At 40.6% G+C, this 26,138-nt stretch overlaps 2 protein-coding genes across 14 annotated transcripts in view; one reads left to right on the top strand and one right to left on the bottom strand.

Moving 5' to 3' along the window:
* The window catches only part of ptk2aa (protein tyrosine kinase 2aa), a 110,549-nt gene that overhangs the window by 45,595 nt on the left and 38,816 nt on the right, over window positions 1-26,138 (bottom strand). For 3 of the 12 annotated variants that reach the window (XM_053675504.1, XM_053675505.1, XM_053675500.1), the window contains 2 exons: window positions 12,785-13,020; window positions 5,228-5,394 (listed from right to left, as the gene is read on the bottom strand). In XM_053675504.1, coding sequence (XP_053531479.1) covers window positions 5,228-5,394; window positions 12,785-12,988 — 371 coding nt within the window. In that variant the 5' untranslated portion in view covers window positions 12,989-13,020. Of the gene's footprint in view, window positions 1-5,227; window positions 5,395-12,784; window positions 13,021-15,899; window positions 16,014-24,124; window positions 24,580-26,138 lie in introns of those variants that run through there. The other 9 variants (XM_047150492.2, XM_053675497.1, XM_017454172.3 and 6 more) reach the window with 9 other exon arrangements.
* LOC108256914 (tubulin alpha-8 chain) overlaps window positions 20,068-26,138 on the top strand; it is a 52,118-nt gene continuing 46,047 nt past the window's right edge. For both annotated transcript variants that reach the window (XM_053675514.1, XM_053675513.1), the window contains exon 1: window positions 20,068-20,071. The gene's annotated coding sequence lies outside the window, so the exon portion shown is untranslated. The remainder of the gene's footprint in view (window positions 20,072-26,138) is intronic.

Here is a 26,138-nt window from a genome sequence, read left to right as displayed (position 1 = left end):
CACAATAACGGACAATTATTGCTGAAAAACAGACACTTCACTATTCTCTTCAGGCTTCTTGTTCTACCTTTATTTTTTTCCCCCAGTAGGACCATTTGGCACTTTTCCGGTATGGAACCGTCAGTTTCGTTCATTATGGAACGCATTCAACTACGAAAGGGTTCATGTAAATCCATTTGAATATTATGCACACTTTTTTTTTTTTTTTTTTTTTTTTAAATATGAACAGGTTTAAAACCACCTACAACAAGTCTAAAAATATTTCCTAAACATTATCCCATAGTGCAGAACTCCGAACAAATGCGTATCATTTATGATGTGAAAGATCATGACATTTTTGCATTAATGCAGGAGCTTTCACAGCAGAATCCAGATACATCGGTCAACAGATTATATTACCCTGCCACATGGCCACTGCATGTATTACACCACAGTGTGTTTGAATTCTTCAGTCAGATTGGTCAGAAGGAGCCGACAGTAGTGCGTGCTCTGAGTCAGATCACAGGTTTAGAATATTATTGAGTTTATCGTGATACGTCGTCTTTTCTATAACAACAACTTATACAGAAACTTGTACAGCAAATGCGCCACATAATCCAAGCTGAATAATAAACAGATTAAAAAGAAAAGCTATCTAACAAAGAAAAACGTCTTCTGTTAGGAGATGTTTATTTATCATTCATGGAAGGAGTCTCCAGTGTCGGCGCTTTATAAAGCTTTTATCTGCTATGGGAAAGGCTTCGAGACAGAGGACATGTGCATGACAAACTGCATTTTCTTCCTGTCATTAACTTCAACAGAAAGTGAAGAAAGGAACTTGAAGGAATGACTATTTGTGCCTGGAAGAGGTAACAGGAACTAGCTTGTGGTTGTACCATTACATTAATTGTAACTATAAACAGATAAAAAGTATGACGTTTTAGTCTTTAATGTAAAAATGTAACCGTGGGCAAATTGCTGTGGTTACAATCTAACAATCTAATGAGCTACTATGGTGAAACTTTAATACCGGAATGGAACTGAGGAGGAAACCTGATAGGACAATAAGGTGATGTAATCATCCCTGGATGCCCACTTAAACTGGGGACATCATAAAAATAAGCAAGTCCATTTTGGTACTATTATCAGTGCAGCACTTAAGCCTATGGGGGCTGGAAGTAGGGGAAGACTAAAGAGGTTCCTCATGCTCCTTTGAGATTAAAGCACATTGTCCTTTGGCGATGACATCATTCCTTAACCCCGAGGTCTCCAAGCCTACGTGGCACGTTTCCACCCAACCACACCAAGAAGAGACAAAGCCCCGTCAACACCTATGGAAAACTGAGCAGCATGTGTGGCTGTGAACACGTCCTGAGGGGACTTCTCCGGACGTTTCTCCTGCATCTGAATGTAACCGCAGTCTGCTGGATAATGACCTCACCTGCTTGACATGCTCCGACAGCCTTCAGAGTTCAACAAGCGTAGCCCGGAGGGTTTGTTTTCTCGAACAAGCATTGTGTGTCAGCACTAATTCATCGACGGTGTTTTCATGTTCCGACTTATCCTTTTTATCCGAGCGCACCCCCGGGGCCTTGAGTGACAAAAACGTGCATTTGATTTAAAAAAAAAAAAAAAAAAAAAAAAGGAAAAGAAAGAAAGAAAGACAAACTGGAAAGGAGTGATAATTTATGTGAGGAGGAAGCAGAATAATTCAGGTTAAGAGTGAATTCAGCAACCTTATTGTAGGCTAAGTTCAGTATTTTTGTTTTAACAGAGCTTTTATGTTTATAATACATGATTTCATTTTGTGGAACCGTGCTGCTGAATCACGATGCATTAACATAACGTTTTCAGCATAGAAGTGAAGCATAGACACCATACAGTCTGTTTACACACTCTGAATCTCAATTAATGCTAACAAACCGGTCTGTCAGGCAGGATATAAAACAGGAAATTATTGTTTCTGTAAATTCAGCTCATTGAAATATGATCAAGTTGCCTGTCCCTCCAGGATTCCTCAACTTTGCGATCGCAGAAATGAACACAAAATCAAGTAAACTTCGCAATATTCAAAGGAGCTTGCAATTTTTCAAAATTACCGCAGATTTTCCACAGATTTGAGCCAAGAGGCATCACGTGACGTCATCACGACGCACATTTGATTCGTCAAAGCTTTCGTCGATTCACGTCTGCTAAACACGAGTACAGCTAAAAGGTCTCATCTACCAACAAATATCACCGCGAAAGACCGTGCAAAACAATTTCGTGCAATTGCAATTTTGCCAACTCAAGTAATTTTACACACACACACACACACACACACACACACACACACACACACACACACAAAGCATAAAAAAAACTGAAAAAAGCCGCACGAATTGAATAACATCCAACACAAAGCATTACTCCCCTGCTGCAGTACTTTCAGATTGTGTACTGATGCGTCTGGAACCCAGACTGAAACATCGGGCTTGTTATTCCTACCTGAAGAACAGCGCTCTTGTGTGACGACTTTCTCCAAAATCATACAGAGGAAGCGTGTTAAAGATGATGGACTGGTATTTGAAGTTAGATATCAATCCCACACAAATAACACAATTACAGTCATCATAATGAGGAAATAAATGGCAGATTTGATAAGATGAGCTATATTTATTGCATTTGTTCAGGAAAAAAAAAAAAAACCTTCTTTGTTATGTTCCTATTAGCTACAGTCAGATAAAGCACAAGCAGGGAAATGAAGCACACAATGACGTCAGTTTTGAGAGAAAAGCAAAAACATTTCTGATGGCTTAACCGAAGCCCTGCTTTTCTCCTATAAATGACATCAGGTTCTCTTTAACGGTGTTCTCCGACTCAGTTTGCACCCTCGTGTTTAGACTTGGTAACAATGGCGTTCGTGATCAGCGGTCTGCTCCTCATCTGCTTTAACAACACAGTAAAAGTGTGCCTTCAAACAAAGCCCTCGACGATAACCCCGAGTCCTGAGTGGGACGGAAATGAAATGTGTTTAAATCTTCAGCAGAGTACGAGCCCTTTCTCTGGTTTTCCTTTAAGCTCCCGACTCTCTGAGGTGCGCTAAAGCTAACAAAGCGTGTTATGGCTGATTTGAGGTGGGTGAAAAGAAGGTACAGCTGGCTAGCAGAGCCTGAGTGAGTGCAGTTTGGGCAGCAGTAACGGTACATTGTCTGAAGTAGTTTTCGAGCGAAGACGATGTACAAAATGCCATCTGTGAGATGGTGCGTGTACGCCATGACCTAATCGTCCAGTGGGTCCAGTGACAGTTTAAGTACTGATCACTATTCAGTGCACTACAATGGCAACGCTGTTGGCGCAGGTGCTGTAAAAACAAACCGTGTAGTTACACTCAATGCTCCGTTTGTGTGCTCAATATAACAGACCATAGCACTTCAGTTTAATATATATATATATATTTAATACATAAACTACTGCTCAGGGAATGTGTCCATACCCTCATTCAAAATTAACACACACACACACACACACACACACACGTCAGTTACAACTCCGTGTCTGCCGCAGTGCCACAACTGCCGGCTAAATCTCCATGACGACGAGGGAAGACTGCTACTCATCTTAGGGGAGGATGGGATAGATTTACGCACGCGCACACCCCCCCCATAATATACCGTTTCTTTTGTTTTGCTTTATTTAAAAGTTAGCCTATTTGTTTTCTATAATGTGTTGTGCTGTTAGGTATCAGAATCGGTAAAGCGTTCATAAACATAGATGTTTTTACTGCGTATTACGGAATCAGACACCTTTCCACGTCAACAGAAAAAGATGGTTGTGCTTACAGGCAAGTAGGAGGGCCAACTAGTCAGAGGAACTTGGTCTCTGCAGCAGCAAATCATCTCAGCTCACCATCATATCGGTGACATTTCGAGGCTAAGAATACAACAGGCTTAGCTTTCTAGTTAGTGAACATAAATTTATACTGCTTGAACAAAGCTCACCTAAAATCTACATCAGGAAACTGACGTTAGATAGCTAGCTAGCTGATGGTCACGTTAATGGACATGTTTAACTAACTAACTTTGTTAAGCTTACAAATGAGTGTATGGCATTTAGTTGGGCTTTCAGCATCCAGTACGTCGTCGTCTTGAACGTGCACACACAGAACAAAACTGAAAGAGACTCGTATGCCTTCGATTTCTCTCTAGTATAAACATTAAGAGTTTTAATGAGACATCACTCTATGTCCAAACACTGCATTGAATCAACTAGCCACTGACAGGACGCAGAGCCATGAGGATCATCTAGAGTTACAACATTTCACAAGTGTTCGTTTCAGCTGAACAGCACTCACGGTCTTTTAGTGCTAATCAATAATAATAAGTGGACAACGTTTTAGCTAAATGTCAAAACAATTCCTAAAGAAAATAGTTAATAGATTCTTCAGTCAGATTATAAGCAAGCAGTGTCGGGTTGCTAGGCTGCGCGGGTCTTTTCGTTTCGCACCTCTCTTTTCACACATCACTAAAGGGGTCTAATATAATAATATAACAGTCTACAATATATAAACAGTCTATATTACTTCACTTACTACATGAAATGGTTAAAACCACTAGGCAAATTCACTAGCTAGCCAGCCTGCTAACAAACTGGTTTTAATTACACAGATTAGTAATTAGCATAACATTTGCTAGCAAGCTAGCAAATTTGGCCAGTTATTCCTGTCTAATACTAAGCTAGAATACAAAGTAATAACGTAGTAATAATGTGCGGTGCTGTGTATAGATAGCTGTCTTAGCTAATGTGCATAAACTATTACACTGTGTAAATAGAAGTAGCATTTTATGCAAAGCAGAAGCGTACATCTTAAAGAAGTTAAAAAGGTTGCGATTTGCTGATCAAACTTGACCAATCAAATTTCATTCAAGTGTTTATACGACAGTAATTTGGAGTTGATAAATATTCTGCAAAATACATTTAAAATACTTCTATTTTGCTTTACAAAAAATAAAAGCCCCCTTTCAAGCTTTTACAGTCTGAGAAGAAACAACATGAAAAGAAAAAAAAAAAGGAAAAAAAAAAGGAAAAAAAATGACGTGTGCCTTTTCTAAATGATGTTTTGACTGATCAGGACATTCACAGGAGAATAGTGACGCTAAACCTTATTCAAATTCGCCATTTCCTAAACAAATGATCCAACATAGATGGTGTTTTCCTAGCAGGTGTCATGGATGTCATAGAGAACGTGAGATTTGTGCATGCGGTTCACCTCCACTCGTCCTGTGATCGGTTCTGCTCGTATTTCTCTCTCACGTGGGACACGCCCATGTCGGGGTGGAGCCAGTGGACCTCGCCTGATTGGACGTGGCTGAGGCGGAGGCCGAAACATGCCACACATTTCACCTTGTGGATGTCCACGATCTTCTGTATGATCCCCTGAGAAGAAAAAAAAACAAAAAACCACACACACGGGTTAACACTATTATTAAGATACTGGTGAGTGGTATACAACTATATATTAAAATGACACTGGTGAAAATTTGTTGAGCAACTGCACATGCTTTATGGCTGGTTTATGTTTTTCCTTTTTTGAGAGACATATCCCCAAAAAAATAAATCATGTGCACAATAGCATATGACCGATAGCTGTGCACAGCCACAGCACCAAGCTACAACGATCATAATTACGCCATTTTGACTATTGGTATCTGAAATCCAAACAAACCAAATGAAGATGAATAGCTGCACTGGGAAACAACTGGTTTGGATTCATTTACATAGTTCTTTTAAATAGGATACATATGCTAGGAACATGTACTGTTGATGGACTGGTTTAAAGCAAAGTACCTCTTGATATTTCACAGAAATGTATTTTTAATTCGCTGATTTATACTTATTTATTTATAAGAACATTAAAAACTCAATTCTATAATGTGCAATGGTTACGTTTGTAAAAATACCTCAATTTTATAAATTTTATGCTTTAAATGAAATTCAAAAGAATGATGCATTTCCATTTCCATAAATGTGTTGATATATACTGTTAGCAGTGAATTTGGAGAATATTTCCTGTAACGTTTCCTCTTATACCACAGCAATTTACCAACGATTAAAATGTGTATGTATTAAAGAATGACATGCTATTTATCCTTTTATAGCTAAATTTAATGTTGTGAAATATCCATGAAAAAAAAGCGAGTTCCTGTGGATGACATCGTATCAGATATTTAATCCAATATCTACCTACAGAAGAATTAACGCATTATACACGAGAAACACTGCTGTTCCCTTAATGTACTGGAAATACACCAGCTCACAGAGAGACGTGGGTGACATCACACGAGATGACATCACCCATACTAAAGCTGAGTTCGGGGACCAACAGGCTGACCGAGTGAGTGACACTATCGCTCTGTTGTTGGCTCCAGAGAGTCGGGTCGGTTGATCTAGAGCTTGCGCTCGATGAGGACTGAACGCCCACACGCTGTGCTGCTCCAATAAGCTCACAGCTACCTCACCCTGCCTCCTTCCTGACCACATTACACGCTACAGCAGTCAGTCACTGGGCCAGGACCAGAGATAATCCACAAGGAAGCTTACTGCTGAAAAATAAATCCTGGCCTGACTGACTGCTCTCAATAAATCAAAGTGGCTGTATGGACTGAAAACCTGACAGGCGATATAAAAGCTCTCGAGTCTAGTCTAACAGCATCACATTCGGAGCTTGTTCAACCTTCACCTCCAGTGTGCCTGTCAGATGAGACGGCTCGTATCGGAGTGAAAGCCTGCTGCTCTTTCTCACATGTGTCTGGATTTCTGGTACAGTAGCACTAACTGCAGAGCCTCTCCCTGAAACACACACATGATCTCTATCGACACTGACAGCTCAGACCAAACACTCCACACAATGGCATATTCATGACATTTCTTCACCATGGTAGATCCCCGGGGTCCGACTGTGCCCCGGTTTCGCACTGTAACGACACTCTCAGACCACCGGCATCTCTGAGAAGGAATCTGATCTCCATTAAAAGTGAGAAAAATCCGTCTGAGTTGTGAATGAACAGCAGTGAAATGCTCAAGCAAACTTTTCTTGCAGAAGATAATATACATCTTACAATTCTATTTTCCTATACAAAATGTCTACAGAAGAGACTAGTCAAACTTACAAACACATTAAACATAATACAATGCTCCTAACCTTAGGGTCAGCAAAGTTTTAGATTTTAGATTATGGGTTTTTAAAAAAAATATTATTATTATTTTGTTTTACCAAAACATGTACTAAATTTGAGGTAAAGCAGTGAATGTGACAAATAATATTCTAACAATTCCTGACACTGAGAAAAGAACAGGACTCCATTAACTCAACTCATGGTAGAAAGAAAAAAAAAAAAAATTATGTAAATTTTTTCAGACGCATTTGTAAATGAAGCTGTAAATCAATGAGATATGCCCTTTGAGATATGGGATTAGTATTTCAAGGGTAAAACTTCTGGGAAAGCTTAATTAACCAGATAAAACTCCAAAAGAAGGACACCTTTGGTAATGTTCATGTCTTAAAACATCATTATTACAGTACGATGGTATAATTATGGTATAATTATGGTATAATATCCTTTTAATGCTTGCTGATTGCATTCCATCCGCTGTAAGTAAACAGTTCTTCTGTGATTTTCTCAGTATAGTAAAATGTGTCAGGTTTGCGGCAGTCTGAACCAGAGTGCGATGGTTCCCGGTACCTGCCTCAGCATTGGTCCAGACTCACCACTTGATTCTATCGAATGATTCTATGCATTTGTGTAAATGCATTTGCATCTTATTTCATCATAAACGCGCATGGAGAACACAACGCAACTCACCATATTTTTGTCTTTTTTCTTATATTTTTATTATCTTGGTGCCATTATGCACAGCAAACATTATGAGCAGCAGTGCACCTCTTCCTCTTCCGCGTTCCCCTGCCACTCATGGTACATGTCTGTTGTGGAAACTAATGATTACGTTTATGGTAATGATTAATGACGGGTTACTTCACTTCCTGAACGAGTGCGGACCCGAGTACGAGTTGAGTCCACATACACAGGAATCGCGGCACAGTTCCAGTGCAACTGAACTCGGACCACCTCGTACAGGTAGTCGTGGGTTTGGTACCGCCGTGCGATTATCGGCCCGCACGACGGCTTTCACGTTACCGGTTTTTCATGCAAAACGTGCTCTGTTTCGGACTGAACTGCCAGTGTAAAAGCCCCTTAAAACATTCCAACCACACTTTTAATCCAATAAGATGAGGAATTATTCACAAACAATGCAGACTGACACCATTCAAGTACATGGATTAAGACTTGGATTAATGAAACATGAACCATGTACAAGCTGTGCAACTATAAGCGTTAATAAATAAATAAATAAAGGAAAATGACCGTAAACTGATTGCAGAATAGTGAGAAGCCAGTTGAGCAATGATAAGCCCAAACCCCAAATTATAGAAGATAAATTATCCCAGCAAAGCTAAATTAATAAAACTCTGCACGTGCAACAAAGACCAGAACAACTCCAATTACATAGATGGATAATCAGGCATGGCTTTGGCGGGATTTCATGTTTAAGTATTAGGTGATAGGTTAATGTCTAATGTCTCTGTGGGATCTCGTGCGCGTGTGTGTGTGTGTGTGTGTGTGTGTGTGTGTGTGTGTGTGTGTGTGTGTGTGTGTGTGTGTGTGTGTATGCTTGGAAAGCAGGGTGGTACTCGTTACACATTAGCCTAATTAGGGAGTACACAAATGCATTGATCTACATTTCCATGTTTGCTCCATTTGTCTGCATCGGTTTAAAGCTTTCTCTGATTAAATGACAATTCTGGACTTTCTTCAGGATGGTGTATATATTATATATTGAGGTCTATATTAATAACGTTTAAATATTAAACATTCCATCATCATGACCGTTTCTGCACTTGAGAGCAGCATGTATTCAATTCCCACTGAACACCTGAATAAAACAATAACATGATCATTTGCAGTATTGCTTAATTAGGAATAAAAACAATTAACCTCCAAAACATTAAAGTCCCATTACATCCTGCAGGCGATGTAGCAATTAGTACAGCAGTTTGTGAAGCCTTGGTGGGATGGTCTTGTGCATTTTGTACCATAGGAATTGTCAGACAGAGCCGAGTTTAGAGTCTCTCAGACACTTTTCTGTATGTACAATCTTGTCGTAAATGTCTAAATCAAATACGCATAAAATACACATTATTACAGTATTACATACATAACTACAGCTAGCCATTATGCAACAAATTCAGCAGTCGTACATTGCCTGAAGGTAAATTCACACCAATATAATTTCTGGAGTCGTAAATCTCAAAGCTGTATACTTTCATGGCTGTCGAGAATGAAGTGTAAAATCCATAGAGATCCATTTATATCAAAACACTTTATGTGCTGTGAAATGTTAACATTTAAAAAAAAAATGTTAAGAATGTGAAAAACCTCTTCAACCTACCAAAAGGTCTGTTGTTGTTTACCAGTCCTCAGGATTTTCATCTCAGGATGAACGTACAGTCAGTGTTATTGGTTTGAGACGCGGATCGTTACGAAAAAGTTTGAAAGAGAAACAGAAGCGATCAGTGTGTTTGACGTCACTGTGCATGAAATCGCTAATCGTCAAACTTGGAAATGAGACGGACTGAGATGTTTTGTCTTTGATGTGCCATCTAATGGATGTTGCTCTTAATCCTCCAGATTTACATAAGGCATGAAATCGATTATGTTAACAATGCTGCTCGTGGAGCAGCTGCGTGTGCACATAAACATGGCGAAAGTGAAGTATATTTGCACAGTTTGTGCTATAAGGCTTTCCAAAGGTAATGGGGGGAGGGGTTGAATGAAGGGGTTTATATTTCCATACGGAGTTTTGACCAAGACTGAAGACACAAAAGTCATACTGTGAAAGAGTAATTCATGAGGCCATGTCTAAAGCCATCACACACTCAGACATATATACGACCTAAACAAGATTGAATCAGACTAATACCCTTCGCCACACTGTGAACGTGTAAGCTTTGGCAACCTGCAAATAAGCATATAGATTAGGAGACAACCTGAGCAGAGTTCTTTCAGACGAGCATGACTACAGGAACCAGATTACTCCCCTGTTCATCTAATCAACTCCCTTTCCTGCTTAAATCCAGCCGGATGATTACCTACAGTGAAGCCACCAGCCTACCAAGTTCACTTAAAGGCTTATATAACAGTGAAATATACAGATCTTCAAGGGTGATTAAAAACCCCACAGGTTGCACACAGACTGTGTGGACGTGGCAGTGGCAGTGTGCGATTACAGGCTCTGATTAAGGCTCGGATGAAAACGAGACACGTGAGAATCCATCAGGGACTGTCGCAGGAAGAGGAACAAGATGTTAATCCGCCCGGCGGATGGAAAGCCCGCTGATCAATAGAGCATCTGCTCCAAAACAGACGTGACTTGCTTTTACACAGCCAGGAAACAGAGTGGCTAATGAATTCAATACTTCATATCCCGGGATTTAGGGAGGAAAGTAAGACGTTCTGGGGCAAAAGCTCAAGAGCTTAGAGCTTCAAAAGTATTCTGCTACATTCGTTAACCTGGTGAGGCACAGAGTACAGCACAGTTTGCCTCTATTCACACATGCACATTTGTCATCTCAGCTTGTAATTAACAAACTTTGAACCTTGAGCAAACTAAAGCCACTTTTCCACTGCATGGTATGTCTCGACTCAACTCGCTTTACTTCTCGGAGCTTGTTTATCCACTGCAGTTTAGTGCTGCCTCATCGTGGGTGCCATCTTCCACTCGCCTTCACACAGGAATAATGTTGTATTATCGAAGCCCTGTACAAATACACGGTCAGGCCGTATTCCAAACGCCTTTCCTGTTCTCTAAACATGGACCTTTAAGGAGGTAAAAGAAGTTAGATTCCGCCGTGACAGGAGCGACTTCAATAAATGCCTGTTTGGAAATCGGTTACAAGCGAGATTTAAAAATCTAAGACAGAAACCTTTGTTGTAATTTTATCTGTAATGAGATAAATGATACACAAGTTTCAATGAATAGAATATTACCGTATGCAAAGTATGTACTAAATGACATTTATTCAGGCACAATACAGAACCACTCGTTAAGGAGAATCCTTACTCCCTCAGTGCGTGGCTCACATTTAGTGTCGGCTCGGCTCGCTTGGAACCTCGACCGAGGTGGTACTAAAAAAAAGTACCAGGTACTACCCGCAGTGGAAAGCCCCCAAAAGCGAGCAAAGTCGAGTGCCATAAAACTGCAGCTGTGTGGAACACAAGTCTATGAAACTATTTAGATGTGGGGCAGACTGAGTTGATGGGAAAGTGCACGCAGAGGAGTTATTATTATTGATTACATTAAATAATTCATGTCCTATGTGGCCCGATTCCACAGACTCCAGTTTTCTTCTGCACCTTCCCCCACAAGATGGACACTGACAAGACAATGCACCAAAACATACGCCATGGTAAATAATTAACAGTCAAGTAATGGATTCTTGTATGAATGTGTGTGTGTGTGTGTGTGTGTTCGTGCGTGTGTTGCCTTCATGTTGCCTGACACACTGCCTCCAAGACTAATTCCATTTCATTCCATAACATTTCACTGTACAGTACTCAACTCCATTCTATTCCACTCCACTCCATCCCATTAAATAGCATTCCATACCATTATATTCAATACCATTCCATACTTTTCTATTCAAAAGCATGGCTTGAATGAAACCTGCATCCACACCAGCTTTTTCCGGATAGGATTGGATACACCTGTTCTATACCATTCCTTTCTTTACCATTCCATTCCACTGTATTCTGTCCCATTCTATACCATACCATACCATTCCACTGTATTCTGTACCATTCCACTCCATTCCAGTGTATTCTGTTCCATTCCACTGTATTCTGTTCCATTCCACTGTATTCTGTCCCATTCTATACCATACCATACCATTCCACTGTATTCTGTACCATTCTGTACCATTCCACTCCATTCCACTGTATTCTGTTCCATTCCACTTCATTCCAGTGTATTCTGTTCCATTCCACTGTATTGTGTTCCATTCCACTCCATTCTACACCATACCATTCATTTCCACTCCAATCATACCACTCCGTTCAATTCCACATGCAGTTTTCCCCATTCCATTCCAACAACTCTGTTCCAATGCCATATTTAGTGCAAGGTCTAAAGAGATCTTACACTGGAATTGAACTTTTTTTGCTCCATGTTACTCATATTGTTCTACATTGACCCCTAGTATAGCATTCCTATCTCAAGTTACTGTTAGTTGCTATGGTTTCCGTTGTAGCACCTGGAGAGTGCATCAACTACAAACTTGCTCTACAGAATGTAAACAAAACCACCCATCTGAACCTAAACCAAGTGTCTCCTCCCTGAAAACAAAACTCTGAATGAAAACCTAGTGTTAGAATGTACCAAAAACAGACTTTTGCTCTTTACAATTACAGCGGTCTGTTCATGATGAAAAACCAACACGTCTATTTTGCGCAAACACGTTAAAGCCGTAACAGATCAGCAAGTCTCACCAGCTGATTTAAAACCTATGACTCCTGACTATGAATATTAAGAATTATAATGCAAAGATAATTCGTTTGTTAAACATGAATGACTTCCGCCTGTTTAGTGGCATTGTCTTGCTGCCATTGTGAACGCAGAGTCAGAGCGAGGCAGTGTCATTCTAAAATTCATTTTTTCCATTTAGATTTGTCCTCACTCTCTGATGTGAAAGGCACCGTGCGTGCTCTCTTACCCGGACATCGGTGGCGTCTCCATGGCGGATGTTGCTGCAACATGGGCTGTTTTCGCTGTGCTCGCTCTTGCTCTCAAAGTGGTGGATGACCTTGAGGACACGGTCAGGGGCAGGGGCGGAACGCTCTGTTCCCCCGCTGAGCCGAGACTTGACCCCCCCGCCCACACCGTGGCTAAGGCCGGGCTCCAGGTACGCCGTCGCCATGCCTTTACTGTACGCTAGGTGTCGGTCATATTCTGTTCAGGGGAGGGAGAGAGAGAGAGAGAGAGAGAGAGAGAGAGAGAGAGAGAGAGAGAGAGAGAGAGAGAGAGAGAGAGAGAAGAACAAACAGTTAGTACCACAAGGTTATTCCTGTGCTTATTAATTACATCATTACTATTTCAGACTAATTTAAGATTTAAGACCTTGCCTTACTATGGGTTACTTTGTATTTCAATTTACACACCCCTAAGCACCGCCCACTCGGTTACTGTTGCTTCATCTAACAAGTTTGAGTCCAGCACGTTAAGCAGGTTTATAACAAAGTAGAACAATAATTCTCAAATATGCCTTTGAAGGCAGGATCCATAACACAATCTCAGAGCAGGACGAATACGCTAAAAGGATAATATCTGAAAGTAAAGCCTCCAGCCTTCATGAGAAGCCTCATGAACTAGAGATTCATGTAGACGACATGGAAATCAAAGCGCAGTATCGATCCTGACCTGCAGGGAGGGAAATCTCTCATTACATGCATTTTAAGGAACAAGTGTAGTACATGCACCACTGGTTCTTGCTAAATATTTTCAGGAATAACTAGCAAACAGTGATTAAGCAGTCAATGCTCTTCGTTTTAATTATATAAAGGCACTAAATTCAAGTCGTTAACAATAATAAAGAAAGTCTTTGCTTGCTAGTCACATTTTAGAGCAGACAATCATCTTAAGCTGGTCCTCAACAATGTTTAATATTTGTTCCTGTCTTTGGAAATAAGTCTTTTTTTTTTTCTTCCTATCTTAATCTTTTCTGATGTCAGCTACCTGTGCCTAGCTACAGTTGCTAATCTAGGATTTGCCAATTGCTGTTTAGGGAAAGAGTATACGCAAAGCTTCCTGGATGTATGTGGCTCTAATAACCTGTATGAGTGTGATCGAAATAGATCAAAGTGCAAGGCCTACATCAGTAATGAAGTGGTTCTAAGCATTAATATCAGAAACAGTGACTACGTTTACAAAGACTGCAATAATCTAATTATTGACCTTATTCTGAATAAGACAATATTGTGATTAAAGTGTTTATATGAGTTGTTTTCAGAATATTCCTTTCATGCTCCTGTGTTACATGTTATAGAACATAGATCGATTAACGGCACACGTCATTACGACCCCACGCCACCTCCGCAATTTCCCGTATCGACATACAGTTGGTCTTCGTTATGGTACCGTATACAGATTTGTGTGTTTTTATTTTTAATTTTACGCAAGTTTCAAGTTCGGTTAATTATTTGTCGTGCTGTACATGCAAATAGACGACTGCTTGAAGCCGTGGGCTGCGTCCCAAACCGCATACTTACCCACTATATAGTAGCTGAAATACATGCATCTCGCCTACTATATAGTAAGTAAGTACATGGTTTCGGACACAGCCGTGTTCTCTTGTTCGCCGTCAAACGGTTGAGCGCTGCCGTGTGTGATCGTGGCCTGTCATAAAACGCGGTGAAAACTCCCACACGATGTTAATAGTGTGATTAAGGTGAGTACATGTCTGTAATACACGTGGATAATGCGACTAAAACAGGAATACTCCAAATGTCTTAATTCGATCTGTGTTTACGTCGAGTATGACTTTAATCGGATTAAGGTCAATAAAAATCGCTGTTTACATTGTAGTTTCTTAATCAGAGTATCGTCTTCATCGGGTTAATATCGGATTATCGGTGTCCATGTAAACGTACTGACTGACAGTCCACACAGTTCCACAAGCATGTCTCTCATAGTGATAAAACACTGCATTGCATTCCACTGCATTATAGATTAGTGACACTACAAAAACAATACACAAACTCCAAACACATCTCACCACTGCTCATTTTCTCTACATGGGAAGTCCGGCATTACACACACCACAAGCGTGTGTGGGACTTTATATAGCAGAGTTTTATTCCTCCTATGAATGAAGAATGAAACACACATCGCTTTATGAGAACCGTCATTAAAAAAAAAAAAACCACGGTGGAGTGAAACACTGATTTTTACATATACAGTGCAGCAGGCCAGGTTCTTATCCTCATCACACTATGGCACTTTAGATCAAGTCTTGATTAATACGGTAATGTTTTGTTTAACATACAGTGTGCTGTACACTGAAAGATTCGATTCTGATCTTACGTCATTCCTTTGAGAAGTGATGGAATGCTCTCCCATGAGGCAGCAAGGCCACACCACCCATCATACACACAGAGGCACATGCACACACACTCCTGACAGTCATCTGAGACCCTATACACCCTGTTTATCTTATAGTGGTATCAGAACACAAATTAGATGCACTTCCTCTGGTATGTAACAGACACACACACACACACACAGAGCTGACATGACAGCACAGAGAATCAGCGTAAGGCGAAATCTCAAAATGACAGATAAATGTCATTGGCGTTTGGTTTCCACGTTAAGGCTGTAGAAACGCTTGCGCACTGTAAAGGTCAGTGAGAATAAATAAATAAACACAAATCTGAAACAACAAATACTGTGATTATAACACAGTGTGATGTGGTTCGTGTGAAATGAAGGCATAGCAGGACGTTCATGCTAATGTGCTCTGCCTTGGGCAATACAATGTTAAAGTAATCTTTCACTTCATTCAAATTTGATTGAAATTTTTAAACAAATTTGACAGCCCTCGTGAACCCAGTCTCTCCCTCTCAAAAAAAAACACCAAAACAAAAACCCACTCTTGCGCATACAAGCATTTGTTACGTTCAGCCTAGTTACACTGAAGTTACGTCCAAGAACACGGTCAAGAAACACGCCCAAATAAACACACAGAACTCACAAAAATTCCAATCAGCCGACCTTACATATCATTAATCAAAAGGTTAAAAGGGATAAGATCTTTGTTTTAGCTGCTCTCCTACCTCTAAACAGAAACTTCAAAGACGCAGGCCATTCCGGCCTCACATGGAAACACAAACACACAGCCATGTGTGAACAGAACTGAGGAGAGAGGAATACTCCTCACGTCTGTGTCTAGGACACTCACACACACACACACACACACACACACACCCCTAGTGTCTGACACATCACCACATCCGGCACTCATCGTCGAAGCAGGCTGCCCGTGTGACTCATAAATACACCTAAACTAAAGCACTTCATCTCATGTCTGAACTCTTCACCTGGCCATCAGGTCGATGACTGAGACAGCACTTTCACAACCTTCAATTCCAGGCCATTGCGTCAACACGTTCTCCGACAAGCTGGAATTAGTCTGAGAGGGGTGAGCATCGAACAACAAAAAGTAGCAAGCAAATCACAAACAGTAAAGGTATGAAAAGAGATTAATGATCTTTGCAATGAGTCTAAAATGTACTCCACAGTGCATCTCCACATCCTGGCTTCAGTTCTGATAACCACACACTGTAAATGTTTGGCTTCCTGATGGTGAGGAAGAAAAAACATGGCAATGCAATCATGATTTCATTTTCTGCCCAAAGACACAATCGATTCTCCGCTTGTTTGGTACAGCGGGTCATCATGACAGATTTGTTGAATTTCTTACTGAACATCAGATGGTCTGTGATTGAAGATTTCTGTTAGGAGACGTTTGAGTTAAAGCTGGTATTTTTAGGCTGGTGAAGGATTGACTCCTCTATAACAGCACAGTGTGTTATTCCACTTGTACCAGGGCTGCCGGAGCAACTGGGGTGAGCTGGCATTTGACCCGGCACGTTTAAAACTACTGAGTCACCAGTGACTCAGCACTTTAAGTAATAACAGACAGGTCTGATGCGGTTGAAAAACCAATCAAATCTTCCAGTTCAGTTGGAGGGTGGGGCATTTCTCCTAAAAGGGATTCTCCTACCAGCGATAAAGGGTTAACCGTGCTTTGGCGCTCAATAATCGTGTGATGGATCAGTATGGCTAACGTTTCAATATTTTAAGTGACAGATTCTGTATTCTGAATCGATTATAGGAACATTCATCATATAACATTCTTCAAATAAGAAAGTAAGTAAGGCTCCCTGGAAAACAATGTTTAGGGATGCAGACAGTTACTACAGTGACTACAGCCTGCTGAAGAATGTGGACATGTTTTCGATTGTTAAAACATTGTGACGAGGAGGAGGGAGGGGCCAGGCTGTTGTGAGGATGTAGTAATCAGCAGGAGAGAGTGATAAAGGAGCGGCTGGAAGCACCGGAGGGGGGGTGAGAGAGAGAGAGGGAGAGGGGGGGAGAGAGAGAGAGAGAGAGAGAGAGTGAGATAGAGACAGAGAGACAGAGAGAGAGAGAGAGAGAGAGAGAGAGAGAGAGAGATACGCATGTGCGCTTTGTGTTTGAGTTATGTTTGTGTTTTACACTCTCTTTATTATTAAACTTTATGTTTATGTTCAGCCGGGTTCTCGCCTCCTCCTTGCCCGCCCTTGAACTTTGTTACAAACGTATTTTAAAAGTAAAAGTAATGCTATCTAACTTTGTGAACAAGTTTTTTTGGCCGTTATTAGCTCCCTGAGGAGTAAGGGGCAGAACGAAGAGTGCGTGGTCGAAACAAACTACTCTGACTTCCATGAAAAGGTGTGTTGTGCCCTGCTACGCTACAATAATCAGATCCTGACTCCATATAGTGCGAAAATATACATAGTTAGTTTGTATGTTTTTATAGACAAATGACAGATGCACGTCTTCTCTCAGACAAAACCTTTGCCCCAACACTTTTGGAGTAGTGGTACCACCCCTGGCTTATACCACAGTGACTTGCCAACGACTACAACTTTCAACGAATGAAGTTATTCCTTCCTTTTCTAATTAGTGTTTCTTGACTGTATGTCGACAATAGTCAAGATCAATCAAAGGTAAAACAACACACTATTTAACGAATAGTGTACGTAACAAAGAAATACGAGTGTGTGTGTAAATATTATATATATTATATATATATATATTAATAAATCATGCATATTATGTTGCAATTTTCTGCTAAATTTATTTAGCGGTATTTAAATGCATTCTTAGTTCCACATATTGTGATGACATCATTTCTCCTCTACAGACCACAAAATCCATTTTCTCACCATTGTACTGAAATAGGAAGTAAAGTGACATGTTCAACTACATTCACGAATCACTTTCACACATGTTGCGGTCTGCATCGAAGTTCAATTAAAGCAAACCTCAAACCACCGTTTTCAGGTGCATCAGAGTTTATGGGTTTAAAAACAGTTCAAAGCAAACGTACTAAAACTCCGCAGGTCCGGAAGTCTGAAAATCACCTTTTATCACGTCAACAGGAACACACTAAACATTTTGAGTACAGAAATCTATTGTCACTCTACTGCACTAATGAACACGCACATTTCACATGACATTCTATTTTGCCCTTTAACCTTACACACCGTATACGCAGTGAGTAAAAATGCCACGCTGGCTTTTGTGGTTAGAATGTTTCTCGGGTGTCGTATCGTCTTTGGGCTGTGAATACGGCTTGTGAAATAACCTGCGAGTTCGTTGTACTTTCGTGCGCGTAACTATAAAGAGGATTGACGGAGTATTACGTCTGCTGTCGTAACACAGCAGACACGATTCACTGACTGATGCACTGTCTGAAACCGACATGTAAATTCACGACATACTGGATTGCAAAAAAGGGGAAATTAAAAAAAAAGAAAGAATAAAACAAACAATATATAAATAATCGCAAAAAGAAAATACATAAAAAATGCTAATCGTTGTTGTTCTTCTACTTCTTCCTCTTATTATGATGATTATTATTATTATTTTGTACGGTAGCATAAATGCTAAAAAGATCAACACTTAATTTAACAATAAAGAATTTTTTTTTTAATGGAATAATCCTTTCAATATTACAAATCCTAGCTGACAGTAAATAATAAAATGATAGCATGCTAGTTCATTTGTTGTTGTTAGTGGCTGACAATTTGGGGCAAGTTCCAGAACATCTCTAATACAACAATGTAAAGCCTCTACATTTCACAGGAAGATAAATCCTAACACAAACCCGGTTTAACATGAAATCCCGTTGGCTTTATTTGCAGGAACAATAACAATTTCTCCATACTGACAGACCCAGTGGTATGAAAAGCAAGATAAACGACCATAGCAGCATACGAGAGAGTTATTAATATCCCAGACGCTCACGGTGTGAGGCAGGAAGCTGAACAATAAAGCCTGCCAGAGTGTGGCAACATCAGGAACAGTACAAAACTGAAAAGAGACAGGAATACGGTGACCGGTGGAAGCGTCAGCGTCTGTAGCCTGAGTGAAGTCGCGTGATCAGTGTCCTGTACACTGATAAGGAGTTACTGGAGCGGGAAACGCAAACAGGAAGACAGAACAGCGGGAAAGTCTTGACAGATGACGTGCCCTTTAATATTACTGAAGACAGCTGGCTCCAGGCTCAGTGCTTTACACCAATGATCAAGCTCTAAGAACGACATTTAAAACTTGTACACTCAAAGCAGCTCAAATCTTTTGCCAGTGGCCTGATGCAGTAATACGATTACAAATCACGCATAATAATCCTGCTCTTGACATCAGCTCAAGATGCTTGCTAAGAACACATGTCAAAAGTGTAGAGTTCTCTTCTCAGGAAAAACCCCTAATTACACATCGGTCATTAATCCGAACACAACCTGACATAAACCTGCTTCTGAGAAAGCAAGAAATAGATATAGAAATAGTTTAGCACAACCCACATTATGAGATGTTCCTCCATGAGTAGCTTGCAATACCAATTTTCTCCCTGATATGTCTTGCATTGAGGACTGACCCACCACACACACACACAGGCAAAGAAAGTGACTATTCTCTCGGACCATCATGTACAGTGCAACGTTGTGTGTAGGGCAGATAAAAAGGTGTGAAAGGAGCACTCACTGCACACAACACAGAGACAGTCAGCTAATGGTAAATGGTCTGCACTTATATAGCGCTTTTATCCAAAAGCGCTTTACATGTCTCACATGTCCCATGTCTCATTCACCCATTCACACACACCAATGGTAGCAGAGCTGCCATGCAAGGCGCTAACTTGCCATCGGGAGCAACATGGGGTTCAGTGTCTTTCCCAAGGACACTGCGGCAAGTGGAGTCATGTGGGCCGGGAATCGAACCGCCAACCCTACGATCAGTGGACAACCCGCTCTACCACCTGAGCCACAGCCGCCCAGGTGGCAATGAGCTAACGAGTACACAACAGATAATACTGACCTAAACATACATGAGCACAAACAAACCAAAAAGCCAACACACAGCTTGCTCAGACTGATCTAATCTGGCAACAAGGTGTCTCGGGTCCGTGCATCACACAGATCTCCAAGCAAAACACATGTCCTCCGTCCAGACCTTCAAACAGGTCCGTAGCTGCCTGCTAACAGCAGGACGCAGCTTAAATATTCATAAAGGCCTCAAAGATACTACTGAGATTCAACTGCTCGTCCCCCAAGGACCGTTTCTGATGGGATAACAAACGATCACGGTGTTGCTAATACTAATCAGCTCAACACAGCCAATGTTTCCATGCAGCCTAATAAATCTGACTGGTGGCCTAATCGAAATGAAAAAGACTTTCATGTATATACCTCAGGCTGAACAGAGTTGATCAAGTGAGAAGAATCTGATTCAATTTTATTTGCATGCTTCTTTTAACAACGGACATCACCACAAAGCAGCTTTACAGAAGCCTGGATGTAGATTTAGACCCCAATGAACGAGCCAGGTGACAGCGATGAGGAAAACCCTTCTGAGGAAGGACGGACCAGAATCAACAATTTCCGTCTTCAGCAGCACCGAGTCAGTAACATGCACCTCGCACAACTACTGCAGAGTTTTCTTTGAAAATTTGCCATGTCGTAATTATTCAGGACATAAACACTCATGTCTGCATGAGAAGCCTAGCTCCGCCCAGACAGACGCATTTAACATGTTGGGAAAAACAACTGCCATGTTCACACTGCCCCAACAGACACCAACAAACTTTTTTACAGACAGTCAGACTGGTTTAAAAATGGATGACCCTTTTACCACAAGATTTGAGTATGACTAGTGTCTTTACGTGTCGTTCCTTACCAGTAAAGATGAAGAGTGAAACGAAGGCGGTTGTGCGTGAAGCCTTAGTTGTTGCGATGTGAGAGACGGGGCGCTTACTTACATTTATGCAGAGAACAGCAGACAGAGGATGTTCAAAGCAATCAAACTTTTGCTCAGTTTTGCCCGCAAGCAGTTTCAACAACTTCAAGAAAGACAGCTTAATGTAGGCTACGTGTTAAGTTAAGATCATTATTAGATTGTATATTATGAACACTATTTTCACGCAAATGTCAGTTATAAACCTTTGTCACGATTTCGCTTCTTACTTCTACTTACTAAGGGGAGTGGTGTGTCAGTGGTTAAAGGCGCTGGGTTACTGATCAGTAGGTCAGGAGTTCAAGCCCCAGCACTGCCGAGCTACCACTGTTGGGCCCTTGAGCAAGGCCCTTAACCCTCAACTGCTCAGTTGAATAAATGAGAGAAACGTAAGTCGCTCCTGTATAAGGCGTCTGCCAAATGCCGTAAATGTAATGTAATGTACTTCATGAAACAGAATACGGAAAATGGCATACGGTCAGCGGATGATCCCGATTAAAACCAAAACGCAACAGATCTTTACCAGGGGTAAACAACACATTGAGACAAAATTGTATCCTCTTCTTTCTGATTCGTCTAGAAATCATTTTACCCACAACAACAATTTGGCACATTTTAGTTTCTATGGAGTTTTCAGGGACGCTTGCCTCATCGTCATGGCAATCGTTTGTGCCCAGGTCAAATTACGTCAGAGTTTGTTGGAAAATCCTACCACGCTGCTCAGACATTCCACGACTGAGAAATGCCAACTGAACATGTTCAGTCGATGAAACCAAATGCCGACCAACGCAAACGGACACCGACAGGGTTAACGCACTGATCCGACAAAACCAGACAAACGTGTCTGCTGGCGTGGGTCGGCGTCTGTCGGTGCAGTGTGTACTAGGCTTCAATCTGTAAACTGAGACGCACCAATCACCGCGGCTGGATGATGGAGTTCAAATTTCCAAACGTTAGGCTCAACTGTTTGTAAATGTTTAACGAAATAGGACTTTCAATTTCGTTTAATGTGGCTCGTAAAATGTTCCGTAAAATGTTTATTTTGCTGGAATTTTTTTTTAATTTTAACCTCAGGAAAAGATCGTCTCATGTTATATTATATATTGTAAAATGACATCAAATATCATGATTCTGCAGTTTTGTCACATCGCCCAGCCATATCCTGTCACATCTGCACCTTGGGAATGTTGAGAGAAACATTTTAGTGCCTTGAAACGTACGGAAACCGTAGATATCAGTAATACTTGACCAACATCACTGAAGATTTCTCTCGTTTGAGATTAGCGCATAAACTGTAGTGTCAACACACAAAATATTTCATATACTTTTTAATATATTTACTGTCGTGTGAGAGGATGTTATTACATCCCTCTTGTACAACAAGCAAACTAAACAACGCAGCATTTATATTTGCTGGGAAACTACGGAACAATAAAAGAGACTCCAAACAAAAAGGATGCAAATTTCAAATGGATCAAACCCTCAGTGCAAACGTGTGAAACAACTCGATTTCAACAACGTAAGAACTAACGTGACAGCATTTACTGTTATTATTGTGGTAATGTTTGTTATTGCTATAGCTTAAAGTCCATTTGATAGAAACAAGATATCATTAAATATTTCAATTTAAATAAATGTACACACATTTCATTCATACCATGGCTAGTGTTAAACTGACACTATAAGCAGGTTACGGTATTTCACCGACATTACTACAAGTCTGTGTCCTTACGCATTGAGAGACGTTAGGAATTAGACTGGAGTTCGCATCAAATTGATACCAACCATAAAAATTCTCACGATCTAAACCTCATTATTCTTGCACCTCTATAGCATTCACGCGCTTAGAAAAGAGGATTTAATTAGTGAGAACGTGTGCAAGATAAAGCTGCTTGGTACTGAGGCTGAATCGGTTGGCGAGATTGACGGGTGCTGAGGCAGCTGCTGATGCAAAGCCAGCACAGAGACAAAAACATGGCGAGTGAATGCGAGAGTGACGTCTTTCACAGAAACACACCCACCTCCGAACCAGCGAATTTCCCTACGCTTTGCAATGCTTTTCAGCATAATGACCTGCGGCTGTGTGACTTTCCTCCAGAGGAGAAAAACGTGCTTTTACTTTAATCACGGCACTATTAAAACAAGAGCAGTCTATCAATCAGTAGAGCTACTCCATAACGGCTCAAATGATAAAATCGGGATTACTTTGCTCAATACTGAAATGATTATTTGTTCCAATTATCCAGCCACTTTATCATTTTATCATCTGTACATTATAAGCCAGTATTCTTTCACACGTATAAATCTTTGAGTCGAAAGAAGACTAGAGCCAATAAACACGCCAGCCAACTTCAACAATATCACAGCCGATTATGCTTAATTAGATCAGAAAGTCAAAAATTCAAATACGATTAAAAGTGTGGCTTGAGAAAATCACTGCTAGTGATGATAAACCAAGGGCTTGGAACTAGAGAGGTGTAAATGACAAATCTGACCAACTCTAAACAAGGGGAAAATGTTAATTAATACTGAATGTTAATATTTGTCTTGGCACTGGACTTTATTACTAGATCTCATTCATTACTGGATCTCAAGACCATTTATTTAATAGATCAACTGTTTTTTGGTCAAAATGTCACTTACATACACCCCAAGCCTTTGCAATATCAACAAACAAAAGACAGCACACATGAAAAAGCCAGGTGGCCAAAGGGCTTATGGACATCAAGACATAGAAACTCACCTCTACTCTAATTACCAACTAACTATTCAGCTGAGCAACAAGTTAACCATCGCACTAAACACTCAACTGAGCCAATAGTTTTTAACCATTAAACTTTATTACATTTATTATACGTAAAATGTGGTTAATAATGCGGCTAAGACACTACAGCTCGTGTCAAAAGCAATGCAAGCCAATGGCTGTAGAGCAAAAGCTGAAGATTTAGACAGCAGAGAACAAATATATACATATATGAACAGGCAGGAAGATGACTACCTCCAGCCAGACACATCGGGAAGGGAATGCAGTGGTTCATCTCTATGCGGATGCGAGCGGCCGACCGGCAGCCGCTGCTTTTAAACACCCGCATAGGAGCCTGGGCCCCGGCTCCAGTGTTTCCCCACACCAGTCATACACGACAGCTGCTTACAGTCCAGCCGAGCGAGAATACAGATCCAGCAAGGAAATATAGCGAGATTCCGGTCCTGGGTGTAGCCGATGATCCAATCCAATTTGGTCTGCCAGTGGATGCTAACGCCAACCTGGCTGCCAGAGTCCAGGCATGAGAGCTGACCCTCAACCAAAGAAAAAGGCCACAGTGAGCTTAGTTAAAAGTCGGCTTAGAGAACGCACCCTGAAATCACAGAGACGAGAAAAGAACAACAGAGAGAGAGGAAAGAGCGAGAGAATATTTTCTGAAATGTTGTGCTGCAATAGGGTAAGAAAGAGAGAGAAATGGAGAGATATAGACCCAAGCCTGTGTGTATTCCACAGCTTCTCTGTAGCAACTGCAGAGGAAAGATGAACGAGCGAGCGAGAGCGAGAGAGAGAGAGAGGAAAGGAGGGGTCAGAGGAGCTCAACCGAAGCTCATTAATATGCAAATCTCCCTCTCACTTACCCATTCGGTCCGTCCCACGCCTGTTTACCGAAGCAAACCAGGCCGCAAATCAGGCCTGACCCTGCTCATGGCCCTGCATCTGCCTCTCTGACCAGTATGGCATCATGCCCAATAAACACTCCTCTGCCTCCTCGGAGCAGTTCACAAAGGCTGTGAAGAATGCAGGAACTAACAATGTTATAGTCTCACCCTAGTGGCCTTAAGCACAATCAATCACTTACCAGCACTGATGTAGGCCACATCTATCCTTACGATTGAACAGAGGCATCTGTCTGTAACCTGGAGCAATAATAAGCAGCCTACAATAAACTCAGGAACATCCTTTATTCCCACATCATCCAAAAAATAGGACAATCCCATCAACATTTAGCATTGACTGATTTGCGGTCGCTAAGGCAGTGTATGAATTTTATGAGTATCAGATACACCAGTAGAGATCAGATACAAGTTCTCACAATCTCAGTTGAGCAAGGTGACAAAGGCAAGCGATTTGCAGTCAAATGTTAATTACTGAAAAACCTTTTGCAAAAGTATTGATAGTCACATGGGGGGAAGAAAACGAAATTCAGGTCACTTTGGACCACGAATACCAAAATAAATAAATAAATAAATAAATAAATAAATAAATAAATAAATAAATAAAATCACAGCACTGCTTTTAAAGTGCTAATAAATAGTTTTTCATTATTTTTGTAGAAATTGAAAAGCTACATGGTAATTAAAAAAGAAAAACCAAAAGCAAGAGCAGTTTATTATTATTGTTATTAAATAGCTTTGTTTTAGCATTTGTGAAAATTTCAAATAAATAAAATAACTTCATAGTCAATAAAAGGCCAAACCCAACGATTAAAAAAACAAATCCAATTTCATCAGGGCATTGTTACACAAATACTGACAATAAATTAAACCAATAAAATGTTAACAGTTTTATATTAAACTATTGAGCAGGGTGGGACGCTTTCAGATGGTGTGATGGTCCTGTAGTGGGTAAGGTGAATGAGTCAAGGGTCATATTTTGGAAGTACACTAAAAAACAAACGAACAAACAAACAAACACTGAAAGTGTCACTTTTGGTGATTATCAGTAGTCAAAATTTTGCTGTATCCCTCATTTTCACACAAAACAACTCTGTATCACGACATGTACGAGAAAATGCTGAAAAAAATGATATAAAATTAAATCACATCTCTAGTGCGAATGCTAAAAAATGCACAATAGCAACTCTAGTAAATATATGATGAGTGAGATGAGAGGTGTGTGTGTGTGTGTGTGTGTGTGTGTGTGTGTGTGTGTGTGTGTGTGTGTGTGTTTTCAATCCCCCAGTCTCCTCCATTAGAGGTCCAGAGAGGGGGAAATCGAGGGGGTGGAATTCAGCATAAAGCCGATCTCG

Source organism: Ictalurus punctatus, chromosome 24 (genome assembly GCF_001660625.3).
Source record: "Ictalurus punctatus breed USDA103 chromosome 24, Coco_2.0, whole genome shotgun sequence".
In the NCBI taxonomy this organism is placed as follows: Eukaryota; Metazoa; Chordata; class Actinopteri; order Siluriformes; family Ictaluridae; genus Ictalurus; species Ictalurus punctatus.
This window is presented reverse-complemented; position numbering and strand designations above follow the sequence as displayed.